This window comes from Bacillus rossius, chromosome 2 (genome assembly GCF_032445375.1).
Source record: "Bacillus rossius redtenbacheri isolate Brsri chromosome 2, Brsri_v3, whole genome shotgun sequence".
Lineage (NCBI taxonomy): Eukaryota > Metazoa > Arthropoda > Insecta > Phasmatodea > Bacillidae > Bacillus > Bacillus rossius.
The window spans coordinates 133,568,821-133,583,351 of record NC_086331.1 but is presented as its reverse complement, the minus strand read 5'-3'; the positions used below and the strand labels follow the sequence as shown (position 1 = coordinate 133,583,351).

The window sequence follows — 14,531 nt, the reverse complement described above, 5'->3', positions numbered from 1 at the left end:
GGAAACAATAATTTTTCTCATTAACATTGTTAAAACTTGCTAAAAAAAAATAAAGCTTACTGGAATGAAATGTTCATTTGCGTGGGACAAAAGTACTTAATTTATTTCCACCGACTTAACACATTTCAAGTGTAAATGATAAATTAATTTTAATGGCCTCTAAATGTGGTTTAGTGATGTGGTGTATCAAAGTAGACATATGATTATACAAAACCAGAAGTCATATATAATAAAAATAAAAAAAAATTAGAATTAAAGGAAGCCATGTCCATTCTTAAAAAAAATAATCCCTCCAGAAAAAAACATATTTATGTTGATGGAAAACAATTTAAGGGTTTCGGTGTAATTATTTTGCTGTTTTGCCTCAGAAATTAATTTTATAATGATCTTAAAACTAAAGTGTGGCAATCGATGAAATATCCTTTATTTTTTTTCCCAAAGTTGAATAAATTTAAGGAACAATTATGTAAAAATTTATTTAGTAAATTTTATTAGTTTTTTTTAAAACAAACATTAATTAATGTGTTAAAACGTTTTATAAAAAATATTTACTTTGTTCGGTATTAAAATGTTTTTCCTATGTGTAAACGTGTGATGAAAAGGTCCTAACCAGACCAGAGTGTGTAAGAGAGACGAAGCACCAACGTCCAGGCAGAGTGAGGCTCATGCAACCGCACAGTGGCGGTAAGACAGTAACACACTTGCTGTCAGTGACGGCGAGGCACAATAGCATTATAGCCAGTGACAGCGAGGCATAGAAGCATTGCGGCCAGTAACACAAAGGGAGTAACAGCACTATAGTCAGTGATGGCAAGCAGTAATAGCATTGCAGCCATTAACAGCATTATAGCCAGTGCTGGCAAGCAGTAATATTATTGCAGCCAGTAACGGCGAGGGAGTAACGGCATTATAGCCAGTGACGGCCAGACATAATAGCATTGCGGCCAGTAACGTCGAAGCAATAACAGCTTCGCAGCCAGTGATGGTGAGGCAGTAACAGCCCTAAGGCCAGTGACGGCGAAAAATAAATATCCTTGCGGCCAGTGAAGACGAGGTAGCAGCATCAATTGGGCCAGTGACGGCGAGGCAGTGATATCCTTGCGGCCAGTGACGTCGAGGCAGGAACAGCCATCTGGCCATTTACGGCGAGGTTGTAATAGCCTCGTGGCAGGTGACGGCGTGGTAGTAGCATCATTGTGGCCAGTGACAGTGAGACAGTGACAGCCTCGCGGTAAGTGACAGTGTTACCAGTGACGGCTCGCTGTAGCAGCACTGCGGCACATGGCGACGAGGCAGTAACAGCCTCGCGGTCAGTGACAATGTTACCAGTGACGGCTCTCTGTAGCAGCACTGCGGCACATGGCGACGAGGCAGTAACAGCCTCGCGGTCAGTGACAGTGTAGCAGCACTGCGGCACATGGCGACGAGGCAGTAACAGCCTCGCGGCAGTGACAGTGTTACCAGTGACTCGTGGACAGTGACGGCTCTCTGTAGAAGCACTGCGGCACATGGCGACGAGGCAGTAACAGCCTCGCGGTCAGTGACAGTGTTACCAGTGACTCGTGGACAGTGACGGCTCTCTGTAGCAGCACTGCGGCACATGGCGACGAGGCAGTAACAGCCTCGCGGTCAGTGACAGTGTTACCAGTGACTCGTGGACAGTGACGGCTCTCTGTAGCAGCACTGCGGCACATGGCGACGAGGCAGTAACAGCCTCGCGGTCAGTGACAGTGTTACCAGTGACTCGTGGACAGTGACGGCTCTCTGTAGCAGCACTGCGGCACATGGCGACGAGGCAGTAACAGCCTCGCGGCAGTGACAGTGTAGCAGCACTGCGGCACATGGCGACGAGGCAGTAACAGCCTCGCGGTCAGTGACAGTGTAGCAGCACTGCGGCACATGGCGACGAGGCAGTAACAGCCTCGCGGCAGTGACAGTGTGGCAGCACTGCGGCACATGTCGACGAGGCAGTAACAGCCTCGCGGTCAGTGACAGTGTAGCAGCACTGCGGCACATGTCGACGAGGCAGTAACAGCCTCGCGGGCAGTGACAGTGTAGCAGCACTGCGGCACATGGCGGCGAGGCAGTAACAGCCTCGCGGTCAGTGACAGTGTAGCAGCACTGCGGCACATGGCGACGAGGCAGTAACAGCCTCGCGGCAGTGACAGTGTAGCAGCACTGCGGCACATGGCGACGAGGCAGTAACAGCCTCGCGGCAGTGACAGTGTAGCAGCACTGCGGCACATGGCGACGAGGCAGTAACAGCCTCGCGGTCAGTGACAGTGTTACCAGTGACTCGTGGACAGTGACGGCTCTCTGTAGCAGCACTGCGGCACATGGCGACGAGGCAGTAACAGCCTCGCGGTCAGTGACAGTGTAGCAGCACTGCGGCACATGGCGGCGAGGCAGTAACAGCCTCGCGGTCAGTGACAGTGTAGCAGCACTGCGGCACATGGCGACGAGGCAGTAACAGCCTCGCGGCAGTGTCAGTGTAGCAGCACTGCGGCACATGGCGACGAGGCAGTAACAGCCTCGCGGTCAGTGACAGTGTTACCAGTGACTCGTGGACAGTGACGGCTCTCTGTAGCAGCACTGCGGCACATGGCGACGAGGCAGTAACAGCCTCGCGGTCAGTGACAGTGTTACCAGTGACTCGTGGACAGTGACGGCTCTCTGTAGCAGCACTGCGGCACATGGCGACGAGGCAGTAACAGCCTCGCGGTCAGTGACAGTGTTACCAGTGACTCGTGGACAGTGACGGCTCTCTGTAGCAGCACTGCGGCACATGGCGACGAGGCAGTAACAGCCTCGCGGTCAGTGACAGTGTTACCAGTGACTCGTGGACAGTGACGGCTCTCTGTAGCAGCACTGCGGCACATGGCGACGAGGCAGTAACAGCCTCGCGGCAGTGACAGTGTAGCAGCACTGCGGCACATGGCGACGAGGCAGTAACAGCCTCGCGGCAGTGACAGTGTAGCAGCACTGCGGCACATGGCGACGAGGCAGTAACAGCCTCGCGGCAGTGACAGTGTAGCAGCACTGCGGCACATGGCGACGAGGCAGTAACAGCCTCGCGGTCAGTGACAGTGTAGCAGCACTGCGGCACATGGCGACGAGGCAGTAACAGCCTCGCGGTCAGTGACAGTGTAGCAGCACTGCGGCACATGGCGACGAGGCAGTAACAGCCTCGCGGCAGTGACAGTGTGGCAGCACTGCGGCACATGTCGACGAGGCAGTAACAGCCTCGCGGTCAGTGACAGTGTGGCAGCACTGCGGCACATGGCGACGAGGCAGTAACAGCCTCGCGGTCAGTGACAGTGTAGCAGCACCGCGGCACATGGCGACGAGGCAGTAACAGCCTCGCGGTCAGTGACAGTGTAGCAGCACCGCGGCACATGGCGACGAGGCAGTAACAGCCTCGCGGTCAGTGACAGTGTGGCAGCACTGCGGCACATGGCGACGAGGCAGTAACAGCCTCGCGGCAGTGACAGTGTGGCAGCACCGCGGCACATGGCGACGAGGCAGTAACAGACTCGCGGTCAGTGACAGTGTGGCAGCACCGCGGCACATGGCGACGAGGCAGTAACAGCCTCGCGGTCAGTGACAGTGTGGCAGCACCGCGGCACATGGCGACGAGGCAGTAACAGCCTCGCGGCAGTGACAGTGTGGCAGCACTGCGGCACATGGCGACGAGGCAGTAAAAGCCTCGCGGTCAGTGACAGTGTAGCAGCACTGCGGCACATGGCGACGAGGCAGTAACAGCCTCGCGGCAGTGACAGTGTAGCAGCACTGCGGCACATGGCGACGAGGCAGTAACAGCCTCGCGGTCAGTGACAGTGTAGCAGCACTGCGGCACATGGCGACGAGGCAGTAACAGCCTCGCGGTCAGTGACAGTGTAGCAGCACTGCGGCACATGGCGACGAGGCAGTAACAGCCTCGCGGTCAGTGACAGTGTAGCAGCACTGCGGCACATGGCGACGAGGCAGTAAAAGCCTCGCGGTCAGTGACAGTGTAGCAGCACTGCGGCACATGGCGACGAGGCAGTAACAGCCTCGCGGCAGTGACAGTGTAGCAGCACTGCGGCACATGGCGACGAGGCAGTAACAGCCTCGCGGTCAGTGACAGTGTAGCAGCACTGCGGCACATGGCGACGAGGCAGTAAAAGCCTCGCGGTCAGTGACAGTGTAGCAGCACTGCGGCACATGGCGACGAGGCAGTAACAGCCTCGCGGCAGTGACAGTGTAGCAGCACTGCGGCACATGGCGACGAGGCAGTAACAGCCTCGCGGCAGTGACAGTGTAGCAGCACTGCGGCACATGGCGACGAGGCAGTAACAGCCTCGCGGTCAGTGACAGTGTAGCAGCACTGCGGCACATGGCGACGAGGCAGTAACAGCTTCGCGGTCAGTGACAGTGTAGCAGCACTGCGGCACATGGCGACGAGGCAGTAACAGCCTCGCGGTCAGTGACAGTGTAGCAGCACTGCGGCACATGGCGACGAGGCAGTAACAGCCTCGCGGTCAGTGACAGTGTAGCAGCACTGCGGCACATGGCGACGAGGCAGTAACAGCCTCGCGGCAGTGACAGTGTGGCAGCACTGCGGCACATGTCGACGAGGCAGTAACAGCCTCGCGGTCAGTGACAGTGTAGCAGCACTGCGGCACATGGCGACGAGGCAGTAACAGCCTCGCGGTCAGTGACAGTGTGGCAGCACTGCGGCACATGGCGACGAGGCAGTAACAGCCTCGCGGTCAGTGACAGTGTAGCAGCACCGCGGCACATGGCGACGAGGCAGTAACAGCCTCGCGGTCAGTGACAGTGTAGCAGCACCGCGGCACATGGCGACGAGGCAGTAACAGCCTCGCGGTCAGTGACAGTGTGGCAGCACTGCGGCACATGGCGACGAGGCAGTAACAGCCTCGCGGCAGTGACAGTGTGGCAGCACCGCGGCACATGGCGACGAGGCAGTAACAGACTCGCGGTCAGTGACAGTGTGGCAGCACCGCGGCACATGGCGACGAGGCAGTAACAGCCTCGCGGTCAGTGACAGTGTGGCAGCACCGCGGCACATGGCGACGAGGCAGTAACAGCCTCGCGGCAGTGACAGTGTGGCAGCACCGCGGCACATGGCGACGAGGCAGTAAAAGCCTCGCGGTCAGTGACAGTGTAGCAGCACTGCGGCACATGGCGACGAGGCAGTAACAGCCTCGCGGCAGTGACAGTGTAGCAGCACTGCGGCACATGGCGACGAGGCAGTAACAGCCTCGCGGTCAGTGACAGTGTAGCAGCACTGCGGCACATGGCGACGAGGCAGTAACAGCCTCGCGGTCAGTGACAGTGTAGCAGCACTGCGGCACATGGCGACGAGGCAGTAAAAGCCTCGCGGTCAGTGACAGTGTAGCAGCACTGCGGCACATGGCGACGAGGCAGTAACAGCCTCGCGGCAGTGACAGTGTAGCAGCACTGCGGCACATGGCGACGAGGCAGTAACAGCCTCGCGGTCAGTGACAGTGTAGCAGCACTGCGGCACATGGCGACGAGGCAGTAAAAGCCTCGCGGTCAGTGACAGTGTAGCAGCACTGCGGCACATGGCGACGAGGCAGTAACAGCCTCGCGGCAGTGACAGTGTAGCAGCACTGCGGCACATGGCGACGAGGCAGTAACAGCCTCGCGGTCAGTGACAGTGTAGCAGCACTGCGGCACATGGCGACGAGGCAGTAACAGCTTCGCGGTCAGTGACAGTGTAGCAGCACTGCGGCACATGGCGACGAGGCAGTAACAGCCTCGCGGTCAGTGACAGTGTAGCAGCACTGCGGCACATGGCGACGAGGCAGTAACAGCCTCGCGGTCAGTGACAGTGTAGCAGCACTGCGGCACATGGCGACGAGGCAGTAACAGCCTCGCGGCAGTGACAGTGTGGCAGCACTGCGGCACATGTCGACGAGGCAGTAACAGCCTCGCGGTCAGTGACAGTGTAGCAGCACTGCGGCACATGGCGACGAGGCAGTAACAGCCTCGCGGTCAGTGACAGTGTAGCAGCACTGCGGCACATGGCGACGAGGCAGTAACAGCCTCGCGGCAGTGACAGTGTAGCAGCACCGCGGCACATGTCGACGAGGCAGTAACAGCCTCGCGGTCAGTGACAGTGTAGCAGCACCGCGGCACATGGCGACGAGGCAGTAACAGCCTCGCGGTCAGTGACAGTGTAGCAGCACCGCGGCACATGGCGACGAGGCAGTAACAGCCTCGCGGCAGTGACAGTGTAGCAGCACCGCGGCACATGGCGACGAGGCAGTAACAGCCTCGCGGTCAGTGACAGTGTAGCAGCACCGCGGCACATGGCGACGAGGCAGTAACAGCCTCGCGGTCTGTGACAGTGTAGCAGCACCGCGGCACATGGCGACGAGGCAGTAACAGCCTCGCGGTCAGTGACAGTGTAGCAGCACCGCGGCACATGGCGACGAGGCAGTAACAGCCTCGCGGCAGTGACAGTGTAGCAGCACCGCGGCACATGGCGACGAGGCAGTAACAGCCTCGCGGTCAGTGACAGTGTAGCAGCACCGCGGCACATGGCGACGAGGCAGTAACAGCCTCGCGGTCAGTGACAGTGTAGCAGCACCGCGGCACATGGCGACGAGGCAGTAACAGCCTCGCGGTCAGTGACAGTGTAGCAGCACCGCGGCACATGGCGACGAGGCAGTAACAGCCTCGCGGTCAGTGACAGTGTAGCAGCACTGCGGCACATGGCGACGAGGCAGTAACAGCCTCGCGGCAGTGACAGTGTGGCAGCACTGCGGCACATGGCGACGAGGCAGTAACAGCCTCGCGGTCAGTGACAGTGTAGCAGCACTGCGGCACATGTCGACGAGGCAGTAACAGCCTCGCGGTCAGTGACAGTTTGGCAGCACTGCGGCACATGGCGACGAGGCAGTAACAGCCTCGGCAAACACAACAGCGCGACACGGTGCTAACCGAGGACCACAGCTTACGTAATGCTTCGACCTTGTCGTGTTTTCCTCCCAGAGAGAGGGGTTTGTGAAAATAATAAGCTGGTTTTCAAGCGAAGATGGTTCATACTTGCAATCCTCGTAGGGGTTTTTCAAATACTATATTTTAGTTTCTCAAGGTTGTGGAATGACCTGCCTAATTGGGAACATTTATATTACATTTTTTCCATCGTTAAATCAACATTTAACAACATCTTGCTGTAAAGTATTTTAAACGCTTCGCAGCTTGATATTGCGTATGATCTAACATTGGTATTCTCTGTTATTAAACTTTCACGGTCTCGTAGAGCCTAGGTGACTTTTACAGTCGTCTACATGAGATCATGTAACATCCATCATAAATAATATCGCAATTTGAAGCTCCCTTCTTAATTTTGAACTTTATATCACAAGGAAGGTTATAATTTTTTTTTTTTAATATTCTTCGCACAAAAATTTCTGGGGTATAATAAAAATATTATACTTAAGTTTGGTAAATCTGAGCTCGTACCAAAAATAATCTCTCTTTTAGGGACCTGTCTGTACTCAGTACGCATTTGTACCTTACTGTATTTTAGTAACACAATTTAGTAATACATAACGTTTATTCGCTCGATGTCTTGACTTTTTTTTAAAAAAAATCTGACTTTGCGTTGGGTGCTTACTTAAAAAAAAATTAACGACTGCCCCAAAATGTTTTAAGCCCTTCAACATGGTTAAAACCGGCATTTTTATTCCTATTTATTTAACATTGCCACGGTAAATAAAAATATACACCCAGAGGTCAACAAGCATCTAATTGTAACACATTTGGAGTCGCCGCCGCTTAAATTTTCACACGTCCACTCGCTTTGGCAGTAGACGTGTAACTGAAGCGCTTCATTGAGGTTTTAATAATTCCATAGGCTCACCTAGTTGAGTGCAGACTTTATTCAATACGTGTTTTAAAAAATAATAATTGATTATTCCCAAGCCCTTTGTACCAACAACTTTATATACCAATAACTACTATCTTTGCATGCCAAATCCAAAAAATAAATATATAAAAACATGTATTAAATTATAGGTGATTGCTTCAAAAATAAATGAGAAATCCGCAATTCATCGTTACATAAATTATTTTTGGGAAAGTAATAATCAGAAAGAATGCTTGCTTGAACTAAATGTTTTTTTCCACAAATAAACCTGCACTATCACTGCTCGAAATTAAAATACAAATATATTTTATTTCCTTGAAACAAATGTCGTTGTGTCATGATTTTAAGTGTTTATGTGATACATCAGGGGATATATAGCTCACTCTTACACAGACACACACATACTTTCGCAAACAGCACACTTTCACTTTCATTCACTCCTCACTTTCCTACTCCCCTAGCAGCTGGTGAATTTGTACATAATTTCTGCCAAATTTTCGCTAAAATATATTTTAATGTAGTAATCCTAAATTTATGCTTATCATTTGCGATAAACTTTGGAACACTCGACTTTTGAAACTCGTAAAAAGAAAGCTAATAAAGTAATAACCTGTTTACTTTGTACAAAAAATTGATCCGTATACACAAATATATGCATTTTACCATTTAAATTAAAATCAAACATCTAGTCCACATTTTTTTCAAGATTAATTTGGTATTTCTGTTTTACGGGTTAAGATATTCATGTTGACTTTAAGATACTACAAATTTACGTCAATGGAACCGCGTGGTGCGGCTAAACCTTATAATAATTACTAGGTAAACAATTACACGCATAAAATGGATACCAAATATTTATTAAAATTTATTCTTAAAGGATTGATCATGTTAAGACATTATTTTTCTAAGAAAACTATATTTGTGTTAAATTTCATACAAAATTATAAGAACTATGTTTCCCATTAGTTTTCTTTAAAAGTAGTTACAATATAATTTAAGCACTCAACACTTATTTCAAAGGTTGAAGTGGGAGAACGAAGTTAAAGAAATGATTGCTCTGGATGCATGCGCAAACTTAAGACACGTGGTTTTCACAGCGACGTTGGCGACCGTGAACAAGATAACAACTTTTAGATTCATTTGTCTTGTGACATTCGTTCGCGTCGAAGTATCGTGGAAAACGTCGACGTTTCGGTCACATGTTTAGAGTTCATCTCCAGGGCAGCAGTTTTGCCTACGGTTCAGCGGCCGGTCAGGAATACTGCACTCTGAAGATGGCACTGCAGCTTTAGTCAAAACGTCAGTATATCCAGCTACTTCGGTGCAGAGATAAGCTCGTCAGAGCATGATAAAGAACATGATAATAAAATTAAATATGCATGTTAACAAAATTTACTCACATAGTTTTTTTTAAATTATTTAAATTATTTAAGTTAAATTTTGTCATAATATTATGCTGCTTTGGATTTTGGAACATTTAAAAGTGTGAGAAAAAAGAATTATTAAACATTGAAGTGCTTAAGTATTTTCCATGAGTCATATCATGGATTTCCTTCAAATATCTTTGTACACATATAGGGCCTATACAGTGAATACTCGCTAAGTTTATATTACCTTTAATGTGCTTAATGTCTGCATAGTAACAAAAATATTTGAAGTTGATTTTTATATCAATTTTTATTGTTAGTTGTAATCTGTAGGAAGCATAGATTGATCATTTACACTTGGATATATACAAGAGAGACTGTGTGTTCAGTAAGTATAGGAATAAAAATACACTCTTGTAATAAGTTTGTGTACAAAATATAATTTCAATAATGTAATTTAATTTAAATTAAACAATGCTACTTACGAGTTAAATTAATAATCTTTCAGATGAAAATTAATATATTTATGTATAAAACCATAGATATCAAGCTCATACTGTAAACAATTTTCACCTTGAGTTTATGAAGGACGCTGGTCACATAATTACCCAAGGATCTTCGCAAATTTACGATTATCTTCGTACATTAAGGGGCACTGAGTTGACTCACAGAAAATATATATCCAGCACAGTAAACACCATGCAGTCGGTTCGCCGTGCTAAGTATGTCATAAGAAACCTCAATAATTGGCAAAAAAATTTATTTAATCTCATTTCCCGAAACGTCGCAACTGCTCTCTTAAGGAGCCTACTGTGTTCGCCTGTGCATCTCTGTGTTGTCTTTGTGTTGTCTCTGTGTTGTCTCTGTGTTGTCTCTGTGTTGTCTCTGTGTTGTCTCTGTGTTGTCTCTGTGTTGTCTCTGTGCTGTCTCTGTGTTGTCTCTGTGTTGTCTCTGTGTTGTCTCTGTGTTGGCTTTGTGTTGTCTCTGTGCTGTCTCTGTGTTGTCTCTGTGTTGTCTCTGTGTTGTCTCTGTGTTGTCTCTGTGTTGGCTTTGTGTTGTCTCTGTGCTGTCTCTGTGTTGTCTCTGTGTTGTCTCTGTGTTGTCTCTGTGTTGTCTCTGTGTTGTCTCTGTGTTGTCTCTGTGTTGTCTTTGTGTTGTCCACATGTATGTTTAGTATCATCGCTGGGTTCGTCCGCTTGTCGCTGTGTTGTCTGTCATTTTCGTCTTTATTTTCTGTTCTTGTTGCAAAAGTCTCGTCATTGTTAGACCACTGTGTCCATCTTTGCAGTAATATTTTTCTGGCTAATTCCTATCACGTAAAATTCTGTGATTTTTTTTAAAAATTTTTTTGACATCAGTGGATTTCGACTTATTTTCTGCGTGTTTGCATGTTCATAATTGTTGTTCCTTATTGCGGTGTCTTATGACATACAGCACAACCAGCAATGGCGTGCGACCAAAAAGAAATCTTAAGTCATCTTCCCTACTGCAGAAACCGGTTAAAGAACGTAAAAGTGCTCCACGCATGCAATGCAAGTTGCGACTTGGTTATTAAACCCTTCAAATAACAAGTAAGCAAGAATACAATGTCCTTCCGCTTTTATCGTGAAATTTGAATACTGATAAGTATTTATAACAGGTTGTGTGTTTCGAATATCCGTTAACCAAGGGCTCCTTTTGGAGTTGTTTATGAATGTTTGAAATTTTTATCTCTTAATTGTATTCCTTGGGAAAAATGTATTTTTTAACTGGTGTTTTTGCGCAGTTGGAAGCCGCTATCGCTCATGCAGCGAGGGTCGTGGATTGAACTGCAATGTCCCAGGCTTGACTCTAATCAACGAGCACCAAGTACTGACGTAGCTTGGAGCCCACTAACATGGGACGACCTACTGCATCTGGGCATAACCAAGCGACGTAAAACCGGGCCTTGGCTTCTTTTTTGCATGCAGATTGTTTCACAGCAGGTTTGACCAGCAGAGAGAAACACGTCACCACCGTAAGATAAGAAACGCACAGCTTTTGAGTCCCTCTTAGGCACGTGGACAACACGGCAGTTCAGTGCCTTGCGCGCAAGGGCGACAATGTATCTGACGCCCGAACAAGTGTCGCCCTTACTGCACATGCTTTCTCCCTTTGAGAACTCTAAATACAACCGCGTCCACAGCCCTCTCGAAAGGTGTCCCCGGCAGAAGCAATTTGTAGAAATTCTATGGCATTTTTTTGACGTGACAACGTCTTATAAATCGATGAACGCCTGCTGCACGCACGAAAAATTGTCACGTTCCGCCTGAGCTGAGCGTGCAAGAACCGGCCAACCACCGTGCGAGAAAATCTTCTATAATATCAAACAGGTTAAGGCGGGCTTTTCAACTAATTTTTCGTGATTAAATTTAAACAAATTATTTAAATTAAATTTGCAAAAACTGTAAATAATATTTGAAAATTAAAAAGTATGCAATTTTTCATCAATGTTTTCTTATGACGTGATCACGTAAAATTATCGTCCGTAAACCGACTTTAGAGCAACCCCCTTTTTGTGATGACCCTCTCATTTTATGGCGAAATAATGAAGTTAAAATAACCATGCACGTACTTAAGTATGGTTTACGCTAATTGTGCTGGTATTTAAGTCGATGTTTCAGCCAGCCTTGGTGCTGTGGTGTCAACGTACCTCCCAGCCCTGAAGAGATGGTGTTAAGTACCGCGTGGGACATGGGTATCCCCATAACTGCTTTGCGTGTGTCACCCTTCATCAAGCATATAAAACAATTGTGTTTGTGCTGCATGTTTCCCCACGAATTGGTGATATGTGTGTTACCGTTCAATACAATATAATTGAATCCAGAAGTATTAATTTTGATTGAATATAAATGTATATAACATAACTTTACAGTTAAAAATTTAAAAAAAAAAATGCATACTCCAAGTTGTGTTACATCTTAATAGGCTACTGATTAAAATATTTTAGCCGATATACTCGGAGGTTTGCCGATTTGAAAATAAAATTCGTTCAACGATGCGCTGTATGTTGGTTGAGAAACAGGTAATACAGAAAAAAATGGTGAACTTAAATGCAGTATGTTTTCCCACGAAAGCAAACAAAATATTAATATCACGTTCTTTCTTTCAATAATTTTCACCTCTCGTAGGCACTGATTTTAATTACACCAACGTTTTCCAAATATGCAACTTTACACTTCGAACTGAACACCTAGTAAAGTACCTACGTACCCAAGTGGTTTGAATTTATACTTGCTTTCATCTAAATAATAAAGTTATAAGGTCCGATAGTTGCACTTCGCACGGCGAACAGAACGGCAATAAGAACTCCAGGTAGGCGGAACACAGCCCATCATTTAATACAATTTCTTGGATAACGCCATTTCAGTTCTGCACTGTTTGTCGTGGGGAAAACAAATTGAAGAACGCAAATTAAGAATGAAAAATGAAAACATAAACGCACAGAGAAGAATCCTAAACCAGATAAGCCCAGCGATGAACCTGAACAGGTGTCACGGACAACACAACGAAGACACTTTCAAACTGGTCCTGCATCGCAAGGTTGATCTGATTTAGGCTTGTTCACTGTGGGTTCATGTTTTCATGTTGCAGTGCGAAGCTGCCACTGCAGCGAGGCGAGCGAGGCGGGGGGGACAGGGGGACGCGCCACAACGCCGAACGTACAATAACGCCGAAATACCACAACGCCGAATGCCAAATTGACCACAAACGCCGACAGCTGGAAAACTGCCGTGTACCACAAAGCCGAATTACCACAACGCCGAAATACATTAACCCCGAAAAAATGTAATTGCAGGACTGCCACAAAGGTTAGGTTAGGTTAGACTAGGTTAGCACACAAATTCATTCAGTTGTTTTTCATTTTGCTCCTGTGGCCTCCCCGCAGCAACATTTTTCGGCGTTACTGTATTTCGGCGTTGTGGTACACAGCAGTTTTCTAGCTGTCGGCGTTGTGGCAACGACCCGGGGACAGCCTACCTCCGTCCGGCGCGCGGTCGGGCGCGAGGCGGCGGGAGTCCTCGCCGTCTCTCGCGCCGCCGGGGGCCAGCGGCCAGGGGTACTCCATCAGCGCGCCTCGCGGGGCCCCATCGCCAGCCGCTCCCTACGTGCTGCGAGGCGCTGCCGCCATGCTGCCAGCCGTCCGGCGAGACTGGCCCGGGTGCTTCACCTGCGCCGCGCGCTCGACTGTCCCCTCCCCTCCTGCGCGCGAGTGACTGTCCCCTCCCCTCCTGCGCGCGAGTGACAGTCCCCTCCCCTCCAGCGCCGCGCGTGACAGTCCCCTCCCCTCCAGCGCGCGAGTGACAGTCCCCCGCCCGCTCGCCCTCCCCTCCTCTCCAGCGCGCGGCGGCCAATCGCGCGACGCTAGCTGTCCGGCGGGCCAGTACCCACTCTACAACATGCACTTGATGCTGTTTTAAAGCAACATCTATGTATTGGGGCAGGCATTTTTCGCGAAAAAAAAAAGGGGGAAGCTGAATTGTTGCCCGTTGGATGGGCAGCCCTTCAGGATTTTTCTGACAGTGGTTAGTTTAGGATAGGTTAGGTTAGGTTAGGTTAGGTTAGGTCACTTTACAAACTAACCACTGTCAGAAAAATCCTGAAGGGCTGCCCATCCAACGGGCAACAATTCAGACAAGCTTTCAAAAACACCACTGTCAGAAAAAATCCTGATGGGCTGCCCATCCAACGGGCAACAATACAGACAACCTTTCAAAAACACCACTGTCAGAAAAATCCTGATGGGCTGCCCATCCAACGGGCAACAATTCAGACAACCTTTCAAACACACCACTGTCAGAAAAATCCTGATGGGCTGCCCATCCAATGGGCAAGTTTTCACGATTATTTAAACTCTTACAGGAGCGTGTTTTCAGAAATTGGATGGGCTGCCCTTCCAGTCTCTGTACAAATAAACCACTGTCAGAAAAATCCTGAAGTGCTGCCCTTCCAATGGGCAACAATTCAGTCGCCCCGAAAAAAATCTAAACTCCTATTAGACTGCAACAAGGTATACCCACACCAGCGGTTTCCTTCTTCTTTTTGGCGGCCGTCTGTGGGAGAAGTCGTTGCCTTACTTGACCGAGCCACTCAGGACGCGTTTGATTCCGTATTGAATTACTGTGATTGGTTGTACTGGCATTAGATGTAGGTACCTAAAAGAAACTCACCCAATCACGAAATACAGACATTTCTACAGTGTTTTAACTTTCAGCTAGTCTCGGAATCTTTTCGCGAAAAGT

At 48.8% G+C, this 14,531-nt stretch overlaps 1 protein-coding gene across 5 annotated transcripts in view; it reads right to left on the bottom strand.

The window, feature by feature from the left end:
- Positions 1-13,459, bottom strand: part of LOC134529858 (myelin regulatory factor) — a 103,006-nt gene extending 89,547 nt beyond the window's left edge. For all 5 annotated transcript variants that reach the window (XM_063364373.1, XM_063364375.1, XM_063364376.1 and 2 more), the window contains exon 1: positions 13,270-13,459. In XM_063364373.1, the coding sequence (XP_063220443.1) occupies positions 13,270-13,357 (88 nt within the window). In that variant the 5' untranslated portion in view covers positions 13,358-13,459. The remainder of the gene's footprint in view (positions 1-13,269) is intronic.
- Positions 13,460-14,531: the final 1,072 nt, after the last annotated feature.